Below are 25064 nucleotides of genomic sequence, written 5' to 3' on the forward strand. Positions count from 1 at the left end.
ATTTGCATTTCCCTGATGACTAAGGATGTTGAACATTTCTTTAGGTGCTTCTCAGCCATTTGGTATTCCTCAGTTGAGAATTCTTTGTTTAGCTCTGTACCCAAATATTTAGTAGGGTTGTTTCTCTGAAGTCTAACTACACTAATAGCTTGTGCTCTAAGATCAAGAATTGACAAATGGGACCTCATAAAATTGCAAAGTTTTTTTTAAGGCAATGGACACTGTCAATAGGACAAAATGGCATCCTACAGATTGGGAAAAGATCTTTATCAATCCTACATCCATAGAGGGCTAATATATCATCTTTTTTGTGTATATGCTTTCATTTTATCAGTTTTGCTCCTCTAGATAATCCTCACTTGTACTCATTGTCTTGTTGCCTTTCTGTTAGTGTTGTATTTGGCTAAATCTCGACCAAGCTCACTCCTGAAGTTTTTGTTTGTTTAGAAAGCATCCTAACTTGTGGCCCTGGCTGGCTTGGAACTCTAGGTATATAAGTCTGCCTTCAAGCCTACAGAGATCAATTTGCTTCTACCTTCTGAATATGGGGATTAAAGGATGTACTTTCATGACAGGTGTCATTTTTAAAAGTCTTGTAGATAGAGATGAAACTACATTTCAAACATCTGTATATCTTCCAAAACTAAAGAAGCTGTCTTTTAGTGGTAAGGCAAAAGTTTAAAATCTTTTCCTGAAAGAAATATATTGTTCTAAATAATTATTTTCAAACTTGTATTTATTCAATAGAATATTAAGTTTAATTAATTCTCAAACACAATTATTTAATGAAATATAAAATATTTTATATTTATGTTAATAATATAAAATATTTTATGATTATTTTTCTTGAAGAGAAAATACTCTGAATTTTTCCAAGGGATATCTTTTCTGCATTTCCTGGTCAAGTCTCTACTCAAAAGAAGGATATTTATTTATTTATCTATCTATCTATCTATCTATCATTAATTAATTAATTAATTAATTAATTTTGGTGACCCAGGCTATCTTAATTCACAACCTTACAATCTGAAACAGGATTTCTTCAAGCTTCAGAGGGCTGATATTATCAGAGTGTGCCATGAAGTTTGGTTCAAATAAGGCTATGTTAAAGTCTTATAATGAATTTGGCAACAAATTTTCTTCCTTTAATGTCCTTTCTGTCCTTTCTCCCCCCTCCCCCAAATCTAATACTGTTTTTTTGCTGTTCATGTGGGAGGAGGGGGAAGGAAGAAAAAAATATCTCTCGTCATACAGAGTCTACCCACCCCCCAACTCCCTCTCCAAAAAAACTCATTGCATTTTTTAAACAATCTGAGTTCCCATAAATAAGCCATGCATACAAGAGGGGAAAGAGCAAATTTTTAAAGCTGAATTATTCCAGAGTACTAAACAATGAAAGTGAGTACTCACTGGGTCTGGAAAATGTAGCTAGTGCGGGAAGTTGAATTTGCCTGAGACTTACTAAGATGTTGCAATTTTATCTTTCTGTCTAAACCTGTATCCAACTGATATAAATAGCCAACATTGGAAGTGCATCTAAGAATTGCATTGGGCTGTAAGATGAAAGTCAGTGGAGAGAACTGATTTCTGGGTTTGCTTACACTTTGAGAAGTAGTACTTGACAGCAGTGAACACCACTGCTCTCCTGAGACCGAGTGAAGTGAAAGGGCAATAGTAACAAGGAAACAACAATGAGCAGTTCTTCAACCAGATGAAAGAGAATTCCATTTATGTTCTATCATAGAGTCTCACTCAGTAGTGGCTCTACAATGTTTACTGTTTGTAAGTTACATGGGATCTTAGAGGATAGTGTTTCAGATCAATGAACATGAAATTTCACAGGCTTGAATATTATAAAATAGAATTAATACCAGTTGTATGTAAAATAATTTGAAAGTATCTTTAATTGATTTTTAATTGGATATTTTCTTTATTTACATTTCAAATGTTATCCCCTTTCTTGTTTTCCCCTCCAAAAAACACTCTCCCCATATCCCCTCACCACTTCCCCCTGCTCACCAACCCACCCACTCCTGCTTCCTGTGCTACGCCCCGGTCGAGTCAACTGGACAAGCCGAGAGGCTTAAAAGTCACTCATGAGGCAAAAGAGTTTCAAAGAAGCTCTCCTCCTGGAGTCTAGCGTTCCCTACCCATACAGTAATTTTTCATTCCCTCGTTCCATTCCCACGTTAGTCTAGTGTATGGATCCATGTGCTCTCTTCCAGTATTTTCCTATTATAAGTTCTTTTTAAAATAGAATTCTGACATGGCCTAAGCCTTCCACCAGTGTTCCAACAGTCCTAGAAATGTCCTTGAGCAAGATCATGGGCTTAGAATTTAGCAAGATTGTAAAAGCTAAGTCGCTCCCTTACACAGGAATTTACCATCACTAAGGAAGAAGGAAGTTTCAGACCAAAGGAGAAACCAGAATAGATACTATAGCAGAGTTACACCCATACACTCGTATTTACAATGGCCTAAGGGGAAGGTGGACTATACAAGAGACTAAAATAGGAACTATGGCAAGGACTCGAAGCCCTTGACCCTGGCTTCTAAGNTTAGTGGAGCTTCTAATCTTAGGTGGAGCCCTTGTTGATCCCAGCTGTTATCAATGAATTTTATCCCAGGTGGTTCCCGTTAGACCTTTTGTGTTTGCATTCCTCTGTTTTATGTAAGATTCCAGTTACCTCAATTGTACCTTGCGAATATGTCACCCAACTTCTTTATTGTCCTCTGCATAAAAACTCTGATGCTTGATTTGCAAAATGACATTCAGATTCTACACACGAACTCTCCTGTGTGTGTGTGTCTGTCACTCGCTCATCCACGCTTTGCCCACCCACTTCGAGAGACCCCGTTCCACGCAGACACAGGGCATTCCTGGACCTGGCATTCCCCACACTGGGGCATAGAGCCTTGATAGGAAAAAGCGCGTCTCCTTCAGTTAATGTCTGACTAGGCCATCCACTGCTACATATGTGGCTGGAGCTGTGCGTCCCACCATGTGTGCTTTTGATTGGTGGTTTAGTCTCTGGGAGTTCTGAGGGTACTGGCTAGAACTCCTGGCAACATGTACTTGTAAGAAAAATGACTTGATATACATAGAATTATGCGTAATTTTGAGACAATGACTGTTGCTATTGTGGAGAATTAATGGCTAACAGGAACTTTCAAAAGTCTTCATAGATTTGGGGAAATGCAGTAGACTGTTAAATTTAGTATGAAAGATAAAATGTGCTTTATGAACTGTAAACAAATATACAGTGATTCAGAAAAATTTTGACAGCAAAATAGATTCTTAACTTTCCAATTGAATTTCTCTCTTGTTTCTAAGATCATCTAGAAATGCAGAGGCTGCAAAGGAACATTTAAGATCTCTGTCTCAGACTTTGACTTTCCAAAATGCTTTAATCCTTTGTACTGAATAGAAGAACACACTTTTGCCAGTGTTTTGAGTGCGTTTCTTGTTCTCCTTAGGGCCTTGTTAATAAATGACATATTAGTATGAAAATTACATGTACTTTTAAAAGTAGAAATGGAGTATAATACAACAAAGTAAAAGTTAAAATTTTATCATATATATTAAGAACCTATACTGTTTTTATAAATGTATTAGTTGCAGAATACAAATCTGTGTAATATATAACAATGTAGCCCATATTCCTAAAATTCAGTTTATATAAGTTTAAGACATCTACCTATTCTATGAAAACTTTCAGCTGCTTTGGATGTGTAAAGGATTTTTAGATGTGGGCTGAAATTTTATGGCAAACCACAGGGAAGTATGCATTGCTGTAAAAAACATGTGATAAAGTTCCACAAGGTAGATCATCCTGCATCATTTAAACATTTGGAAAGAATTCAATACTCAAACAATGGAAGCTATCTGGGGTCACATAACATTAACATTGGTGAAAATTATTAGTCTTGAGCATACTACTACTAGAGTCTCAAAATTGTTCATTGCTCTGGCTGATTGAGAAATTTAGAATAAGCTTCAGTTCAGGTCAGTTTTTTAAATATCACCCAGAGGCCCAACTGAAATGTTTCACCATTGACTCCAAGGCCTTAGTATTGGCCAGAAGAGCCGCAGACCTAGGGAGCATGACTCATGTCCAGTATGGACAGAAACAGGGAGGAGCCGCACTAAATAAACTATGCCATGTGAACCCAGCCTCTTAGAAATGGAGCCACTCCCTACAACTGTTCCCAACTTGAAAAACTCATTAGGGAAGGAAATGAGAGGAAAATACTTATTCACTCCAGGGTGGAGGAATCCCTCCACTCTGGTGGAGGCATGAAAGAGACCCACCTTTATAGTCTGCCAGCTAGAACACTTACAAACCGAAGGCTTGACTGCTGCTTTGCAACCTTCTATGGGCCAATACCCAGTATCTGAGAAACCTCTTCAGTCAGCTATTTGTTATGTTTTTGGCCATAATACAGAATTGAAGACTCCTCTGAGGAGTCTGATCTTGAGGGAAGACAGAAGACACAGTTCACCTACAGAAACAACAAGAGCATTTCTACACCAGTGGCACAAGATTTAAAAGAAACATTCTTTACTAGTATGAAGGTAGGCATTTCATCCAGGTTGTTCATAATACCATGCAAACAGAAATGAAAGCTTCTAGGTTTGAGCCTGTGACAAAGGAAGAGGCATTTAAGGGACAACTTTTAGTTTGTATGACAGTGCGTCTGCTGCAATGATTTATTTAACAATTTACAGATGAGCCTGCATTTATCATGCACTGAAAATAGATTATTTGTATATTTTACATGCCAGTTTTTTTCTTAATCACCATTAGATTTGTTTTAAAAAATCTTCCTTTAAATATAGAACTGGAGCAAGAGCAGTGTATGTAGAACATCCTATAATCCTTGTATTTAGAGTAAGATTAGAAATGGAGGACTGAGAGGTTGAGGTCAGCCTGGGTTGCATAGGGAAACTCATCTCAAAAATCAGAGTATCTCAATTATAGAACAATTAATTAGGATGTGTGAGTTCCTAGGTTAGAAACCCTTACCAAAGAAATTATAGCAAGAATGGTGAAGTATATGCTTATCTTTATACTGACAATATATTAATTTTATGTTCTAATTTTGATGCACTGAATATATGGTAGTGGATGTAGCAATATAAAAATACAATTTTCAGTTTATTTTCATTCATCCAAATTATTCCTCATAAGAATTAGTGAATGTTCCAGACACATGATAGTCTGACTGCCAGATTGTGTAAAGATATAAAGTATACTAACAGAACAATGTCTTTTTTATTTTCAGTGCAACAGTCAAAAAACTACATGACATATTTGTTTATCATTAAAGAGACTTTATACTAGATAATATTTCTGTTAGATAATAATAAATATATTCAAAGCAATATCCAGAGACTAGTGCTCTGCTATGTTTAACAGGTTAAGTGCGTTAGAAAAACTTCTGAATCATGATAGATTTATCATGACATGGACGTCATAGTTCAACAAGGGGTTCTTTACTGATTTCTACATTCATTGACTTCTATAATATAAATATTTGCACACAATTGTTTCATTTATCATGCTTTCTAAGATTTTATTATTAATCTATATTGTTAATTATGATTTTCTCAATTGTATGCATATATTAAAATTATCACTTTATTTCATTTTTGAATATTCAATCTTTCATGGAAACTAATAGAAAGCATGACTTCTGTATTTGTTTGTTGTCATCGAATTGAATTAACTACTCTCTTAAATCCTAGGTGGTGACAAATATCCTACTCCCTTCTTTAAAATGTTTATGCTTGATCAATTGATTGATTTTGTTTTTGCCCGTATGCTTGTCTGTGTACCACATTCATGGGTGGTACTCAGAGTCCAGAAGAAGGCAACAGATACTTTAGAACTGGAGTCACGGATGGTTCTGAGCCTTCATATGAATACTGAATGGCAATCAAACGCTAGTCCTCTGCAAGAGCGTCAAGTGCTCTTAACTGCTGAGCCATCTCTCCAGCCCCCTACACAAAATTTTAATACAAATGTTTGCCAGGTTACATATTTAAATATAGTTTTCTGACTCAAAATTTACAAGTGACTGCTTAATTTTTAGTGCTTTTATTGTGCTGTAAGATTCTTATTTATTCTCAGAATACATAATTTGTAATTAATAGAGCAGTGAGCATTTTTAGTTTTGTCATATCTGGGATAAGTCCTCTTGAGTTTAACTGTTTTTTTATTTTAATATTCACTTATGACTTTTTCACTAATAGTATTGAGAAAATATAGCCTTTTGTATTTTAATGCTGAAGGCTTGTAACATAATTTGGAGACATTTTTCTTTATTACATAGACTAATAAACATGTATAATGTGAAAGTGACTGTGTAACTGGAACTCCTCCTTAGGATAACTTAATTGTGACAAATTGTTCCTTCCAATATTTCATAAAAATACATAGTAAAGATTTTTCTCCATTCTATTAGACAATTAAAATTATTCTTATTTACATGCAAACTTTAAGAACCTAAGGAGCTTGCTGTAAAATTCAACTGTAATATAAACATATATAAATGTAACAATGATTTGTTTGAGATTAATAACTGTTTAGATAATGAATTCTGATCTTCAAAAACTGATGTGGTGATTAAACATGAGTCTCTTTGTATTATACTTAAAGAACTTTTTTTTTTTACTGAAATTGATGAATTCTTTGTAATTTTCATAAACTTAAAAATTTTAATACATTTTAAGATGCTTATATAACAATAAGTAGAAAATAAAACTGCATAAAAAGGGTAAAGAACCATATATAATATGTTTGAATGTATGTTTGTACACTTGTGTGTGATTGTGAACACACAACTCATGTGTGGAGGTCAGAGACAATTTTAAGACAATGTCTCTTTGTTGTTGATTGGTGTGTTCCAAAGGCTCAGAGCGTTTGTGGATTCTCCTATCTTCATTTCCTGTATCGTTAGGTATACTGGAACTACAGATGCTATGCTACATGTCTGGCTTTTTACACGTGTTGTCAGAATTTGAAGCTGGTTCTTCATGCTTACTTATAAACCACTTTACCCATTGAGCTATCTTTTTGACCCATAAAATGGTGTCACTGCAAACACAGTTAAAATATTATTATATTTGTTAGTTTAAGGTCTATTTCATCTGATTTTGGTGTATCCACTCTGGCTTTTGTCTGTTTTATTGATGTTTTATCTGTTACAACCTGTCTTTAAGGGGGACTTTTGGGATAACATTGGAAATGTAATTGAGGAACATATGTAATAAAAATATTAAAAATTAAAAAAAAAGAAACTATCACATTTTAGACATTAAAATCTTTATAATGAACTATCCCGAGTTATAACTATCCCAAGAGGCAATCAAATATTTTTGTTTTCAACTTTTCTCCATAGAGTTAAATCAAGAAAATAATCACAATATAAAGAATGGAGAAGCACACATGAAATTTGGTTACAGGTAAAGTTCTGTCCTAAATCTCTAGCCTGTTTTTATATGTCCATAAGACTAATGCATTTTTCATTTTAAATAAGCTATAATTATGACAAATCAAGCCAATACCAACACAAAGACAAGGTAAATAAAACAAACTAAACCCATAAACAACTGTAATGCCTCCTACTTATATCTAAGATATTTAAAGCAGTTTATCAACCTTTTCAATTCTTTTTTAGTATCTCTTCCATCAGCTTAGCATCTTTTTCTTGAATTTTGCTTCTTTTGAACTTAATTCCTTAATATTTTCATTTCTTAAGTTCTCTGCTATTTTTAATAAAGTATATTCTAACTAAAAAAAAAAAAAGGTAAAGAACCAGAATCAATGATGATGTCATGTTTTTTCACTTGATACCCTTCTTAGCATCGGCCATAATAAAAAACCACCACATTTGAAATACAGCAGAAATATTTCCTTACACTTTTAAAACAATATTTTTCTTTATTTCTCATAATCAAAAAAAATAAATATTTTCTTTGAGAGCAAACTGCTAGAAATCAAGACAGTTTCTATTGATAAATTAGTTTGATTGAGAATATATTGAAGCATTCTTTTAAAAATTATTTTATTTATTTACATTCCAAATGTAGCCCCACTTTTGGTGCCCCCTGACAAAGTTCTTCACCCCAAATCCCTTGCCTTTGCTACTGAGAGGGTGCTTCAGTCCATTGGTTGGGTTTAAGTATCTGTGTCTGTCTTAGTGAGCTGCTTATTGGGCCTCTCAGAAGACAGCCATGTGAGGCAGATACCACATACTAAAGTTAAATCAAGACCAGGTATACAATTTAAACAGGCCCATACCCCCTAAGGAAATAGAAGTCATTAAAAACCTCCCAACCACAAAAAGCCCAGAGACAGATGGTTTTAGTGCAGAACTCTACCAGACCTTCAAAGAAGAGCTAATACCAACACTTCTCAAATTATTCCAAGAAACAGAAACTGAAGGAAAACCACCTAATTCATTCTATGAAGTCAGAGTTACTCTGATACCTAAACTACACCATGACCCAAGAAAGAAAGAGAATCCCAGGACCATTTTCGCTTATAAATATTGATACAAAAATATTCAATAAAATTCTCACAACCTGAATCCAAGAACACATCAAAACCATCATTCACCTCAATCAAGTAGGCTGATTGGGATTCAGGGATGATTTAATATGCGAAAATCTGTCAACATAACCCACTATATAAACAAACAAAGAAAAAAAATCACAGATCATCTCATATATAAACATGCTATTTCTGGTCAGATGTATATAAAAATGTCACACATTTATAAAGGATTTATTACAAAGTTTTATAATAATATTTACTGTTTGATTTTCCTAGAGTGTTATCATTTCTACTAATCTAAACAGTGCACAAAATTTTTCAAGTTAAAAATATTTAAGACATTTTATACAATTTATGTATTAATACATAACATTTTAAAATATCACAGTGATTATAAGAATTTTAATAACTTAAAAATCTGACTTAATGCTACACCAGTATTAAAATGTGAGGGCTAAAGGGCCAATGGAAATATAAAATCTGTACACTTCAGGTAACTGTACCACAAGTCCAAGAGTAAAGTAGAATTTATTGAGAGAATATTGGTGACTAGTGTGAAGAATTTAAGACCCATCAACACCAGACAAGTTCTAGAAACCTCAGCAATAGGGAGACTAATCTTTCTTTTGAAGTCAGAATCCGTTGGAGTCAACTGACCCATTTCAAAATAATTCTCTGTCTTTCAAAGTTCTTTAGTTCCAGGATGGTGAGAATCAGGCTAGAAGCATGATTCTTTTGTCAATATTTTGATACTTAGGGGCTACCTGAGACAATCATGTTGGGCCTGTTCTTAATTATCCTTCATTGATGATTGTGAGAGTAGAGGGCATTTCAGTTGTGTTGATTTTGCATGCTTCAGTAGTATCATTTTAAAACTTAGAGTGGTGTTTTCAATAGTCTTTGATGCGAACACTGCTCTCAATAAGCAATTTTTCTTAAGATTTATATTTAATTATTTTCTTTAGAAACACCTTATCCTGGAGATTCTGTGTTACTTTAGAAGAACAAGTAATATATCACTGGCCCTAAAAGTGGTTAGTTCTCTACATAATTAATCATTATATATATTCAAATAAGTTTTTAAGACTGAATTTAAAATTAATTTGGAAAGTTATTTTTTTTTCAAGCAATGCACAGAAGTTTAGTCTGTGCTATTTCATCCTGAAGCTGCAACATTACCAGGAAATACGATTGTGATGGGCCATGCAGGGGGAACAACAGATGACTGACTTTAGAACTCATGGAATCTAGCTCACTGGTCAGCACAACCATCTAGCTGGGTCTGATTAGGAGAGGCAGAGCCCTAGGGACTGAATACCCTGAGGACTATGTATCCTGAGGACTTCGTACTGTTGTGGGTTTTACTTTGCTTGTTGCCTTCACATCCCTTTTAATCTAAGAATTGTATGAAAACTCACAATAGTAGCACTCAGTCTTTCTCAAGCATTGCTGCTCCAGAAGATTGATGATATAATCACGGCCCTTGGAAAGAACTTAGAAATGTAGATTGTTAGCAATGGCCACCACCCCTAGAACGCATTTGGAAGAATAGATTCTTAGTGAGATTAGGTTAAGATGTTTTTGTTAGTGGCTCTGATGTACAAAATCTAAAGGAATGATTTGAAGCTAGGAAAGGCACACTCTTAATACTTGAACTAGGGATTTTTTTTTTTAAGGTCAAGGATCAAGAACAGTAGCAGCCCAAATAAGCACTGGCTGACGGGACTCTTGCTGAAGCTAGTGCTGTACATGACAAATTTCTTGTACCCAGTTTTACCCTCGGATTCATGATGTGACTTAATAAAATATTGTTAATGAGTAGATGTTCACCCTGAGGATTTAAAGTAGAAATGACTGAATGTTTCTAATAGAAAAGTTTAGATTTGAGATTCTTTTAAGATATTTTATAACATTGATTTTAAAAATTGTTTCATTTGTTTACATTCCAAATGTTGCTCTCCCTTCCAGGTCCCCCCTCCCAGAATTCTTCACCCCATTTGCCCTCCCCTTTGCTTCTGAGAGGGTGTTCCCCCTAAAGCCCCACTTGTCCACTCTGTTTACCTACCTACCCTTAGCTTGCCCCCACACATCCCAATTTTCTGGGGGCATCAATTCTCTACAGGATTAGGGACATCTTCTTCCATTGAGTCCAGACAAGTCAGTCCTCTGCTATGTATGTGCCAGGGGCCACAGGCAAGTCTGTGTATGTTCTTTGGTCGGTGGCTTAGTCTGTAGGAACTTCCAGGGGTCCTGATTAGTTGATACTGTTGTTCTTCCTATGGGGTTGCCATCCCCTTCAGCTTCTTCAATCCTTCTCATAACTCTTCCATAGGAGCCTCTGGTCTCAGTCCAGTGGTTGGCTGTAAGTATTTGCATCTGTCTCAATCAGTGGCTGGTTAAGATCAATAATAAAACAATCAATCCATTATTTGTAACATCAAATTGCTGCCTGCCAGTAAAAGAAACTGGCTGAGAAAACCACCTTGCTTGCTCATGCTCTGTTAATATCTGACACGGTGCTTAGTTTCCAGTGTATGTGGGTTCTTGGGAATACTTTGTTGTCTTTACCTGTGCTATGTTTTCTTTTTTTTTCTTTTTTCTTCATGTGACAGTATCAGGGAACACACTCTTTTGTCATAGTCATTCACTAGAAGAAAAATAGAATGTAGTCAAGTTTTAATTCTATATCACTTGAAAGATTTTGCTGGAATATATAAACTATGGGAGAAAAAATAAAGTTGAAGGCTGCTCATTGGACTTTGTTCCATCCAAAAATATGGGTGCATGCGTATATATGTAAAGTGTGTGGAGCTTTGCTACATGTACTGAATGTGTCTGTCTGACTGTCTGGCTGGTTGTTGGAGTTTGTCTTGCTTCATTTATTCTCTCTCTCTCTCTCTCTCTCTCTCTGTGTGTGTGTGTCTTTCCCATTTCTTTTTTCTCTTTTTCTTTTTACTGCCCTCTAAAGAGTTCAGAGTCACAGGGAGTGCCAGCTCCAATGAATCCAACTTTATTTCCTCAGAAAAGAGTCTGCTGAATGATTAATAGCCCACTTTACACCCTCACCTCTGTTTCCCCTGACCTGTCGAAACTGGCCTTTGACATAAGATGTTCATTTCTGGGAAATGGAAAGTGTATACTTCATTTCACCAACCTGTGATTATTCAAGAGAAATAAAAAGTTTATGACTGTTACACTTGTGTTATCTGACATATCTTCTATGTATATCAACAGGTATATGTGCCTTTGGAAGGGCAAGCGAGACATGATCTTGCTCCTTGAACTCACATTTTTAACTTGAGTTTCTATTTAGCATAGCTGATGTCCCATAACAGGAATAATTTGTCACTACAATATCAAGATTTAAAACTTTTTTTTTCTAATTTTTTTATTATGTATTTTCCTCAATTACATTTCCAATGCTATCCCAAAAGTCCCCCATACCCTCCCCCCCACTTCCCTACCCACCCATTCCCATTTTTTGGCCCTGGCGTTCCCCTGCACTGGGGCATATAAAGTTTGCATGTACAATGGGCATCTCTTTCCAGTGATGGCCGATTAGGCCATCGTTTGATACATATGCAGCTAGAGTCAAGAGCTCTGGGGTACTGGTTAGTTCATATTGTTGTTCCACCTATAGGGTTGCAGATCCCTTTAGCTCCTTGGGTCCTTTCTCTAGCTCCTCCATTGGGGGCCCTGTGATCCATCCAATAGCTGACAGTGAGCATCCACTTATGTGTTTGCTAGGCCCCGGTCTAGTCTCACAAGAGACAGCTATATCAGGGTCCTTTCAGCAAACTCTTGCTAGAGTATGCAATGGTGTCATCGTTTGGAGGCTAAGTATGGGATGGNTCCCTGGATATGGCAGTCTCTAGATGGTCCATCCTTTTGTCTCCCACCCCATCTCATAAGATTTAAAATTTTATCTTGTGTGTAATAATAAATTTCTAATAAAATTGGGTTAGTATAAGTTATTTTTTTCTCCTAGAAATCCATTCCGTGATGATGACATTTAACTTGGGAACACTGGCTCTTGTTTAGTGTTGATTTTAACACTCAATGACTCAAAAGTTGAAAAAAAATGTTTTGAGTATTCTGTGTTATAGATAAAATTGTTATAAATGGTGGTTACAGCCAAAGTACAAATGACTGGAATATTTTCTGGAAAATAATAGTGTTTCCTTGAGAGAAGATTTTCTTGACTCAAGCATGTTCAGGATATGCATTGACTTATTTTTTTTGTTGTTGTTGTGGTTTGAGGATTCTCTTTAAAATCTTTCTTTCTTTCTTTCTTTCTTTCTTTCTTTCTTCCCTTCTTTCTTTCTTTTTTTCACTCCAGATTTTATTCTACCCTGCCCCTGTCCACCCTCCGACTGGTCCACACCCCATACCTCCTCCCCAATTCTGTGTCTACATGAGGATGCCCCCACCCCTCATTCTCCACCCCACCTGACCTCTAAACTCCTTGAGGCCTCCAGTCTCTTTAGGGTTAGGTGCATCTTCTGTGATTAAACTCAGACCCAACAGTCCTCTGCTGTATATGTATTAGGGACCTCATATCAGATGGTGTATGCTGCCTGTTTGGTGGTCCAGTGTTTGAGAGATCTTAGAGATCCAGCTTAATTGAAACTGCTTAGATGCTGTTGAAATGATAGAAGGGAAATGACAGAATGTCTCCTTCCACAGGAAGGGAGAAAGGCATTAGCTCCTGTTTCTAGGTTCCTGACTTGTTCCTTCCTATCATCACTTCATTTGGTGATGAACAGCAATGTGAAAGTGTGAGCTGAATAAGCCCTTTCCTCCCCAGCTTGCTTTTTCGTCATGGTATGTTCTTGAAGCAGTAGAAACCATTTCAAGACAGTGACTCAGATTCATATAGTAGTAATTTATGTCCATTCTAGATTTATATTTATATATTATTGAATATTATTATATTATGTACTTATAATTTAAATGACTCCATAGGCCTTTAGTATTTTACTGATTTCTCTAACAGACCTGGAATCTCTTTTTGAACAAGAAAAATGGTTTCTGTGTTTTAAAACACAAACACAGCAAGGTACTTTTATTCTAGTTGAATACTGTTGAGTATAAAGCTGAAATGAATAATTTTCTAATTTAACAGATGCTTAATATTTAGAAATCAGATCCAATCTTTGTAAATCTAAATATTTGTAGATCCTTGTATATTTAATTTGGATAATAAAATTGTTACTTTCTTATGTTTCATTATTGTATGTTATAAAGTCTGAGGATTTGAAAGTGAATTATTAATTGTTCCAAGACTATAAACGTATAGAATTCACAGATAATTTCCATCAGTCATTTATTTGTTTATAATTGAGTTATTCAGATTATTACAGCATGAACTTCAAGACCTCGGTATTCAAACTATTTTATTCATACTTGGCTTCACCACAAGATGTGAACAAAAGATTGCTAGGCATGTATTCCTCCTGAGTATTTGAATAATATCTGACTTCTACGTAATCCTAAGTTGAATACACTTTAGTTTATGAATAATTTCTTCAGTTAATGTATTTTGTGTCTTGTTTTCATTTTAGTGCTTTCAATAATCTATTTTTTACATAATTTACTGAAGAGATATAAGACGTTCATAATCATTAATTCATAGTCATATTAAGTGGCAGTAATGGATATAAATTTAGATGCTTAGTTTTTATTTGAATGGTGTATTGCTTTCTTAAAATATTTTTCTGATATTATGAATATTTTGCAGTTAAAAATTGAATGGCATGTTTATAAATGGAAATCAGAATCTTTGGAGGAAAGCTGTTGGCAGAGCAATTATTTTACACAAACAAGTGAATCTGTGGGAGGGGACCACACGAAGCTTGCATCCCCTTTTGAACCTTCAGGAGCATCCTCCAGGGAATGTCTGTGACTGCAGATTGTTTGAATGGCAGCAGTGGGGTGCACAGTAACACTGCCCCTCCAAGGAAGCACCACCTCATCTGACCTCGTCTGGGAGTTAATCAGGCGCCTGGTCCAGCCAGTCCACAGTGCAGTCTCCAACCATTTCCATTTTTTAGCATTTGGGGGCCGTGTGAGGACATCTTTTGTTTATTTAGTAGATCTTCACAGAAAACACTTTGTTGAAAACTTAAGTTAGACCTGATCTCACTGTGGGCTTTAGCTTATGAAAAGATGTAACTCTAAGAATTCTTGTGCTCTATGATATGTCAACTCTTGAGACATGTACCAGCTACTTTATGATGTTATCTAACAGCAGGCTATCATCTTCTGAGACATTTGGTAGGGTAAAGGGTATTACTCTTGGCTTTAAAGTGAGTACTTAAAGGATTATCTTTTCCATTCAATCATCTGTGGGATGTTAAATTTATGCATAGTTTTCTCTTTTAGTTTCTTACTTTCCATGACCACGAAATAATGCTTCTGAAAACGGAATTATATATAGCTTAAAACCTGAGCAGTTATTATTTTATGAGAAATGATGAACACTTTCAGTGAAGTATCCCAAATGTAAAGCTCTCTTAGGCACTATGGATGAGTCTGTGCTGTACCGCATGTTTAGCTGTGACCCTGCCCATAATTTCTCTGAAGGTTTAGTGGTTAAGCAAATGCTGGCAGCTGCCAGAGTCAACACACATATTCAAGAGCTTCAAGTGTTACTATTCATAGGGGCAGCATTAACTACAGCCTGCTTGTCTTGACTAAGAACTCAGCTTAGTGTATGTACCATTCAGACTTCCAATTCAGAAGGCTGAGCTTTTAGGTGTATCATGGTATTTATGAAGGTTTTGCTCATTTACTTAGCATTGCAGAGAAATAGGTATCTATTTCATAAGGTAAGCTGAGGTTTTGTAATATTAATTACCAAGACAATACCATTAAGATTTAACCATTTGAGTATATTTCTTCATGTTATCTTACTCATATAACTATATATAAATTGATCAAATATTCACTTCTCACCTTTCATTATATTTTTACTCAGAACATTTGTTTGTATGGATAGGAACTTCCTAGTCAATAAATAAAACTTAGGAATGAAATCTTAAATCCCAGACAGATTTATAAAGGTGTCCGTACAATGTCATATTTAGACTATAGAAAGAAATACTATAGAAATGGATTAATAATGTAAAAAACAAAATTAATTAGAAACACTTGCATGTTTGGAGGCTGAAATGTTATTTTTTCTTATTTTACTTTGTAATCATGAATTTTAAAAGGGTAATGATTATGGGAAAATAGTGCATAGTCACAATATTCCGTTGCAGCTACCAGAGAAGTCTGAGGGATACAAAATATCCTTCACTTGTTGCAATAAGTGACAAGTTAAGGCATTTTAAAAAATGGTTTTTGCTTTAATTCATTTTTAATGAAAGGCGTTTTATTTTGGCCCACATTTTCACAATTTTTAGTATATGGCAGGTTGGTTCCATGTTTCTGTGCCTGTGGAGAGTCAGAGAGTCATGACAGAGTGATAAGTTGAAGCAGAACCCTTATCCTTATAGCAGTCAAGAAATAGGATGAAGGCAAAAGAACCAGGGCAAGGTACGCCCTACAGAGATCTGCCTCCAATACACATGTTCTCCTTCCTGTGCAAGGCCCCCCTTTCTATACTTTCACCAGCTTCTAGCAGATCTCTTCTATCCTTTTACCAGTCTACTTTAATTAAAGAATTAAACCATTCAGTAAGTTAAAGACCCATGACCAAATCCTCTAGAATTACCACCCCATGTACAAGCCTTCTAATACAAGATTAACATAATTAACTTATAATACAAGATTAACTTTGTTAATCCAGGAACCTCTGAATCCAATCAAAATCACCATCTATATTAAGCATTTCAGTCCCAGCTCTTGTCAATTTTACACCAAAGCACACTTCTTAAGCCAAATCCAGTCTTCACATAAAGGCTACCAAGGACAGCATCAGGTTGAGAGAGGGTCCTGGAGGAAGGGGTGAATGAGAGCAGTGGAAGAATGACTCACAGTCAGTGATGGATGCAAGCTGACAGCTCTGTGATCTGCTCTAGATAGCTCTCTCCTGCAGACTAAAGCTATTTTTTATTTGTGAGCTACTTCCTCAGAAATTACATATCAGTTTAATCATTTATCCCTGGCTCCATTTTGATCATTCCACCATTCCACATTTTCTGACCAATCTATCATACTTCTGTATAGTTAGTATAGTTCTTAGAGTTTAACTATAAGAAACTTGCAGGGTAGAAAGGGAACAAAGGACACTTCTATTAAAATGCCCCAGTGTTCAGAGAGACGAAGGTCAATAACCTAAGTCCTTGTCCTCTTGTAGTGAGTCAGAGTATCTCTGATAACATGGAACTGTTCTCTCAACATTGTCTCAGGGTTGACCTCCAGGCTCAGGCTGTGGTCATTCACAAATAGTAGTAATCTGAGAGGATGAGGTTGCCTCTGACATCTCAATGAATACCTCTGTTTAGACTATATAGACAGACATATGTGCATTGCTACTTGTGTTTTTCTCAGAAGTTCAGGTTTATGTGACCATGTCAGTGCTTCAGGAAGAGCATATACTAACTGTTTATTAGATGTGCAGTTTCCTTGTTCCAGTTTTCATTTTCCTAGATTTTCTTACTTTATTTTTTCTTTGACAAGGTCTTATGTCAAGCTGCCCTTGAACTCAGTAGCAGGCGATGGTGCTGAGCTTCTGATCCTGCAGCAGCAACCTTACAGTTCTAAGGACTACACATATTCACTGCTCCAGCTCGTTTATCTTATGCTGGGAACTGAGCTCCAGTCTCCATGTTTTAGACACACTCCAGAAACTGAGTTACATCCTCAGCCCATTTCTGTATTTTTTTTAAACCTGATACTGTAATACTTATAAAGGCTTCACTTTACAGTTGACATAAAAAGGAGTGTTAAGGAAAAAAGCTTTTTCAACTAACAAAATAAACCCAGAAAATACACATTTAAAGCATAAGTTGACATAGTAAGGTAGATATCAAAAACAAAGTTCAAGCCACAAAGTGTTAAAACACACACACACACACACACACACACACACACACACACACACACACACACCCTGTATGGTAAAGGCATCTGTTTACATTGGAAATTCATATTCATGAATAACATATAACAACACTTACTGATAGTGCTCTACTGACATTTAGAGATACATTTTTTTTTCTTTTTTACTGGTGATGCCTCCAGTATTTTCCATTAAAGCGTAATGTTAAATTTTAAAGAGCTATGTGTAGTTTTCATTTATAGAACATTCCTTTAAGAACAATTTCATGTGATTAGCAAAAACAAATACTTGTTAGATTCTATCAAATGCCTCAGTAACATCTATGAGGTGGCCAACTGGATTTTTGTCCTTTGAGTTATCACCATGATTATTATTTATCTGTTCATGTATTCCTGTAATTAAACCCACTGGGTCATATAATCTTATAATGGTTGTCATTTTATTATCAAATACTCATCGACATTCATAAATTTAGTTTGTCTGTATTGTTCTTGGAATTTCAATTAAGTACTGAACTCAATTTTACATTTCATTCCTATGGAATAGAAGTCTCTAGAAACAAAAATAAATTGTATTAAGTAGTCTTTAAAATTAAATATTGACATAAGCTTGTGTTTTGGAAAGATAAAGGAAAATTTCCATTTATAAAAACAAGTCATTTAATACTCTATTTTTATTGTAAGTGATTTAGCTATTTTTTATTTTCCAAGAAAATGACCAATTTCATCTATAATTTCAAAGATGTACTGGAACTGTAAAAACAACATTGGAGTAATTAAATTGACTCATCTGTAGCTCGGGTATGTCATTGTGTACTGAAGAGGCACAGATATCAAATAAGTGTGATTTTTCTATAGCAATTTCTATTCACAAAGTAGAAGTTTAGAGAAAGGTGATTAAATGGATATAAGATTTCCAAGTTTTGTTGTTTGAATATTTTGAGTTTTGAAGACAAGATCTTGCTAACTCTGAACTCTATCTTCTCCTAGCCTTGTCTTCAGACGCTAGGACTGCATGTAGGTCACATGGCCCTGGGCTAAGATTTCAATTTTTTAACTGAGGTTGTGCACATAGAAATTAAGGAATATTATATGATTTTGAATACTTCTTTACAATTTCAAAGTGCAATAGGAGTGACAGAAGACAAATTACTGTTATTCTCCTTAAGACATTTTCCCTCATTGCAAGCTTCTGTAGAAATCCATATCCTCAAAGGAAATATTAAACATTAAAGAGATTAATTCATTCTATAACCTATAAAAGATTTGAGAGGCCATTTAGAGAGTATTTAGGACTAGGATATGCAAACAGTTAGATGGAAGACAAACATTACAAACCCTACATGAAATACAGGATTAAAATTTACAGGACTCTTAGTTTAGGGACAGGACAAAGAATATATATTTTGAGATGTAATAAACATATCATATAAACACTTCACTACTTACATGTACATGCTATTATGTAGGAAGGGAAGGAAAGACTGAGAGAGTAAGAATGAGGTGAGATGGTCCAAATGTCAAACATCATAAATAGATCTAATTGCCTTTTGAATATCCCAGGTGGGATTTTTTTTTTTTTTTTACTATAGAGAGTACAATCTGTGTGGATGCAATGAGGTTTTGTTGAGAATGCTGAGAAAGTGTGCAGTAAAGAGAAACAAATAAAAAGCAGTGTTTTGCTGCACTTGTTAAGATGGGAGAAAAGAAACACATCTATGCATTGTAAGGAAGGAATAATGTAAGAGAAAGACTTAATAACACAGTATGTCCTGCTCAAGACCAGAGGGAAGAAGTTCAACTTCCCACAGGAACATTGAGGCACACTTTGAGCATGAGTTTAGACTAGTGTACATTGCTCAGTCGTCTTCAGAGACAAGCATCTTGATAGAGCATCTAATCCCACTGGTTATCCCTAAGCATATGTGCATGAGGGCAGCACTGACAGGTGAATGAGGGCAGCTCTAGCAGGTTCATAGACGACAGGCAGGTGCATTATTTTATTTTCAGCACTGGAAGTTTAAGGTAAGTCACCAAGGTCTCCTCAGGGACTCACAGACAAATAATGGCTACATAATGATACTCTGTTTCAAAACAGAACTACAAAACAAAAATTGGCTATGTGAGTTGTATGTGTATATATGTGTATCAATAATAATCATAGAAGATGTCAAACTCTTAACTAAGCATAGGAGGGCACCGGAAGAGTTGAAGAGGGAGGCGTGGAAATTATATATATATGGTATTCATGTATGAAATTCTCAAACTTATGCAATTAAAACTGGCAAAGGACTATAGAAAAGTGTGAACTTTTCTTTGTTATTTGTTTTGTTTTGTTTTAATTTTTCATTTCATTTCTTTTTCTTTTTATCATTTCATTTCCTTCCTTCTTTCTTTTAACAAAATGAGAATTCTGGATGCAGCAAAGGGGTAAGAGAGTTCCTTCTACAGTGAGTTTGGAAATAAAAATATTTGTCCTGGATTACAATGAAGTTGGATGTGAGTATATTGCTTTAGTTCTAGCTCAAGTTGAAAAACTTAAATGCTGTGCATAGCATAATATTCAATGTTTTATTTTATTCTACTTTATTTATTTATTTATTTATTTATTTTACTGCTTTGGGTTTTTATTTATTTGATAGTATCTTCATATACTCAGGTGGAATGTAGAAAGGAATTAGATAATTTTATGAGGACATAGAAGAGGATTAAAGTTTGAAGTAATCAATTCCACTATCTGTATTAAAAACAAAAACAAAACTGGATGTGATAAATTAGAATGAAATCAATGGTTGGAAAAAATGTTTCAAAGAAATTGGAGAGGATTTTGTCTATAAAATTTAATTTACTAAAAGGTTTAAAGAAAATAAAAGACATAGAAAAAGGATGTGGGAAGGTATGAACTGTTAAAGATTGCAGAACTTGTGTCTTTAGAAGGCAAAGGTTTGTAAACATGAAGGTAACTTAGATAGGCAAACAAACTGAATATAAAGGTCACATTACAGGAGAAACAAGCACAGGTAGTGACATCTGTCTCTTAAGCTGCATGGTTGGGAATATTATTTGAATCCTGTAACTTTCAACAACATTATTAGTGACAGTAAAAGATTGAGATAAGCATTGGCTGATAAGCAAATGGGTATTGGAAAGTGTGGGTGAAAAATGGAATCTCATGTCCAGTCCAGGGATTGGGCTGCTGGGGTGCGGGAGAGAACCCCCACGCCACCGGGTAGGCATTGGACTGTGAGAAGCCGCGGGATCCTGCTCTGGGTGTTGAGAAGTCGCAGTCTGAGGTTCCCGTGGAACTTGCTGGAATTGGCTTAGAGTCACTAGGCCTGCAAGGAGTGTGATTCTGGCCTGGGGCTGAAGAGACAAGGCCAGGGAGGAGAGTCTTTGGCTTGCTCAGCAGCTTGGGTTGTCTGGTGGCCTTGTCTGGAGCGCAAAGGGGCCTCTGGAGACACGTGGCTCTTTAGAGGAAGTCCTGCTCCATTGCTCCAGCATGGTGGATCCTAATGAGAAGAGGCAGCCTATTGTTTTAAGGTGTTTATTGTAGAAAGGCAGAGAGAGGGAGAAGAGTAGAGAAGTAGGGGCCGGCCATGACCACGTGGAGAGAGGGGGGAACAGAAGACAGGGAGAACAGAAGCAAGAGGGCAAGACAGTAAGAGCAAGAGGGTAAGAGAGGGAGGAGGGGGCAAACAGCCCCTTTTATAGTGGGCTGGGGCTACCTGGCTGTTGCCAGGTAACTGTGGGGCAGAGCATACCTGACTGTTGCCAGGTACCTGTGGGGGTGAAGTCCAGACAGAATACCTGGAGTTTGGGGCACTGCCTATATGACTGATGGTCACACACCTCATTGCGAGGGGCTGTGGGGGGTTGGCTGTAGCTGCAAAAGGAGCCAGGGGCCCAGGAGGTGTGGCTGAATACCTGCTGTCCCTTAGGATCACTGGAGTTCAAGGCCTGTGCTCCACTGGGGACCAGGCTGTATGTGCATAGCTCACTGCCCCACAGGAAAGCTTGTGACAGTTATTTCTATCATTTCTGTTGATTAGACCCTACACATTGAGGGTGTTTTGTCAAGTGTACCATAGTCACCTGTAAAATTGTTAGTGGATGTGAGTTAAGAGCCAGAAATATGTCAGGAAATAATAGCAATGATTTCTAGAGACGATTAAGTTAGATAATCTTGTAGCAAAATGAATTTTGTTTTTATGTCCCAAGTGTACTAAAAATAAGTCTAATTATTAATTCGTGGTTAAATAGAGCTTCATTTCAACTGATATACATTTGTTCCTGGAAAAGAGTAAGGTAGAACTGAATGTAAAATCTTTAGCATAGAAATTCCAGGTTAGAAAAAAAGAAGAAAGAGGAAAAGGAGGGAGAGGAGGAGAAAGAGGAGGAGGAGGAGGACATTCCAGTGTCCCTGTATAGAAGAGGCTCCCAAGAATTAATGAGATGATCTTAGCTAAGATTCACAACACTGGGGCTATGGAACCTAAAGAAGCCACCTTCTGTAGCCAGGTAGGAGCTCCAATGTAGTGATAGGAACATCAATATGCCCACAAAACTTTCAACACCAAATTTAAATTGTCTACAAGAAATGAAGGAACAAAGGATGGAGCAGAGACTGAGGGAGTTACCAAGCAATAACTTTCCCAACTAGAAACCTATCCCATGGGCAAGCGCCAGTCCTTAACAGTATTAATGATACTCTGTTATGTTTGCAGACAGGAGTCTAGCGTGACTGTCCTCTGAGAGGCTCTACACAGCAGCTGACTTAGACAGATGCAGAGACCCATAGCCAAACATTGGATGGAGCTTAGGGACTCTTATAAAAGAGTTGGAAGAGGAATTGAGGGCCCCCAAAGGGAATAGGAACTCCACAGGAAGCCTATCAGAGTTAACTAACCTGGACCCTTGCGGATCTCAGAGACTGAACCACCAAACAAAGTGCATATATAGGCTGGACCTAGGCTCCCTTGGAAATATGAAGCAAATATCCACCTTGGTCTTCATGTGGGTGCCCCCACAACTAGAGCTAAAGCTGTGGAATACCTTCTCCTAACTGGGCTGCCTTGATTGGCCTCAATGGGAGAGGATATGTCTCGCCCTGCAGAGACTTGATATGCTAGGGTAGAGGGATCTTTAGTGGGAAGTTCTTTATCCTCTCAGAGGAGAAGGGGCTAGGGGAATGGGGAGAGGGATTGTGGTTGTTGGAACCAAGAAAAAGGACATCAGTTGGGAGGTAATGTGAATAAATATATGTAAAAACCAACCAACCAACCAACCAAACAAACAAACAAACAAACTAAAATCAAATATTCCTCTAAACTGTAAAGACATATTTGCCCAAGGAGAGAGAACTTCCTGGAATACTGGGAGCTGTTCATCTAAGGTAACAAGCCACATGTTTTTGTTTCTTTTTTTTTTTTTTTTTTTTTGCAGTTGTGCAACTTTATTTGACATGAGCAGGTTAGTTCTCATCCACATTGACCGTCTGTAGATTTTTGAATGTGGTAACAGGCACGTAAGTCACCAGCGTATAGAGCTTGTTTGGGGAATCTTCATCCTCATTACGTTTTCTGGACAAGCGCACTCGGATGCGATATGGAACGTTCCTTATTCCCTTGGCCCAGACGGCCTTATTGAGCCTGGTGTCAATGCGCACATCTGGTGTCCCCATTTCCTTCATGGCAAACTTCCGAATTTCTTTGAGTGCCCGAGGAGCACGCTTCTTGAAGCCCACTCCATGGATGCGCTTGTGAATGTTGATGGTGTATTCTCGGGTCACCACCTCGTTGATGGCAGAACGGCCCTTCTTCTTCTCGCCACCCTTCTTTGCGGGAGCCATTCTGCAGGGCCCAAGTAGGAAAGGAAGGGCGCGAGGGTTTGTGGGAAGGAAAGTCGCGTAGCCGTACAACTTCCGGGTCACGGGGAGGCCATGTTTTTGTTTCTGTAAAAAAGAAGCTTGGTGGCCGCAACTGCACTTATACACCTATATGTGCTTGATCACATGTAGGTGTATAAGCAGAAAGTACTTCAGCATGTATTTTTGTACCTGATTTGACAAAGGTGGGAAGTACAGAGCCTTTTCATTTTGCCTTTTTGGGGGGTGGTGGTTGAAGAGGATTAGAGACAGGGTTTCTCTGTGTAGCCATGGCTGTCTTGGAACTCACTCTGTAGACCAGTCTGGAAATCCTGGGTGTAGCCTTGGCCACAGTCCAGCATCCTGGTTAATATTTAATAATGCTTGCTTCTAATTTTCCTCAAAAATTGTGGTAGTGGCTTACTCTCTTCAGGTGGGATTAATATTTAAGACAATAGTGTATGGAATCAGTTGCTTGATAGCCAATGATCATTAAAGTAATAACTGCCATGCATATTGGTGCTGTTAAATGCAAGAAAGAAAAGATATGTTCCAAATGTAAATAGGAACGGTTTGAAGTGCACTGTTTGAACCTAGCTATCCCACAGTACCATAGAACCAAATTAATATCACTAATTCAGGCTAATATAACTAAAATTTAAAATTGAAGTTAATAAAATCTATAATATAAAAAGAAAGGAAATAGGAGGTAACATTTAAATATGACATAAAATAAAATAACCTTAACTAAATCTGTTGAAAATTTAAGTGTGAATGACTCAAACTATAGTCTTATTCCATTTCAATAATATTGTAAAACAATCACTAACATGTTCAAAAGTTTCATTTTTATTTTTTTATTATTTTTAAAAATTATTCATTTATTTTATGTATGGGAGTACACTGTAGCTGTCTTCCAACATACCAGAGGAAGGCATCGGATCCCATTACAGATGGTTGTGAGCCACCATGTGGCTGCTGGGAATTGAACTCAGGACTTCTGGAAGAGCAGTCAGTGCTCTTAACCTCTGAGCCATCTCTCCAGCCCCAAGTTTCATTTTTAAAGGAGCAAATTATTTCCCGAGGTTATATATTAACGAACTAAAATTCCTCATAAAATGTATTTATTGATCATTTACTGGTATTTATCTCAGACAGGTAAATTTTCATTTTAGTAGTAGAATACTGTTTATATGAGACTAGACACAATATATTACTTAGATACATGAATTTTAGCTCGTTATGTCTATTAAAACTGTGATTAGAAACCTAATCCAGGGCAGACATCTCATTTGTTGGCCTTGGGCAGCATGTGGGTAGCAGGCTGATGGGAATCACAAGCCCACTGTGGGAGTCATGATTAGCAGCTCCTCGGGCAGCTGACAGGAACAATTGCCCATCATCTGGATATGATAGTCGCTTATTCAAATCTTAGCCGTCTGAATTCCTCTTAAAATGCCAACTCTGAGATATTCTGCAATAATTGGAACAACATTTTTAAGCTTCTAAAAAAACACAAAATAAACCTTAATCATTGTTTAGTAAATTGCTCATTTAGAAATTGTTTTGTAATTAAGGGGTTAGTGGTATAAGCCAAACCAGATGATAGTATTATTCACAATGCGTATTAT

At 36.5% G+C, this 25064-nt stretch overlaps 1 protein-coding gene across 1 annotated transcript; it reads right to left on the reverse strand.

The window, feature by feature from the left end:
• Positions 1-22987: 22987 nt before the first annotated feature.
• On the reverse strand, positions 22988-23496 carry LOC110291397 (60S ribosomal protein L31). The gene has a single exon (XM_021158528.2). The coding sequence runs from the start codon at positions 23416-23418 to the stop codon at positions 23041-23043; it is 378 nt and encodes a 125-aa protein (XP_021014187.1). The 5' UTR covers positions 23419-23496; the 3' UTR covers positions 22988-23040.
• Between the last annotated feature and the right edge of the window lie 1568 nt (positions 23497-25064).

The sequence above is a fragment of the Mus caroli genome, chromosome 3 (assembly GCF_900094665.2).
Source record: "Mus caroli chromosome 3, CAROLI_EIJ_v1.1, whole genome shotgun sequence".
Classification (NCBI taxonomy): Eukaryota; Metazoa; Chordata; class Mammalia; order Rodentia; family Muridae; genus Mus; species Mus caroli.

Bases quoted from the DNA above. Each gene is read 5' to 3' on its own strand.
- LOC110291397 (XM_021158528.2), bottom strand. From the start codon at position 23,418: ATGGCTCCCGCAAAGAAGGGTGGCGAGAAGAAGAAGGGCCGTTCTGCC.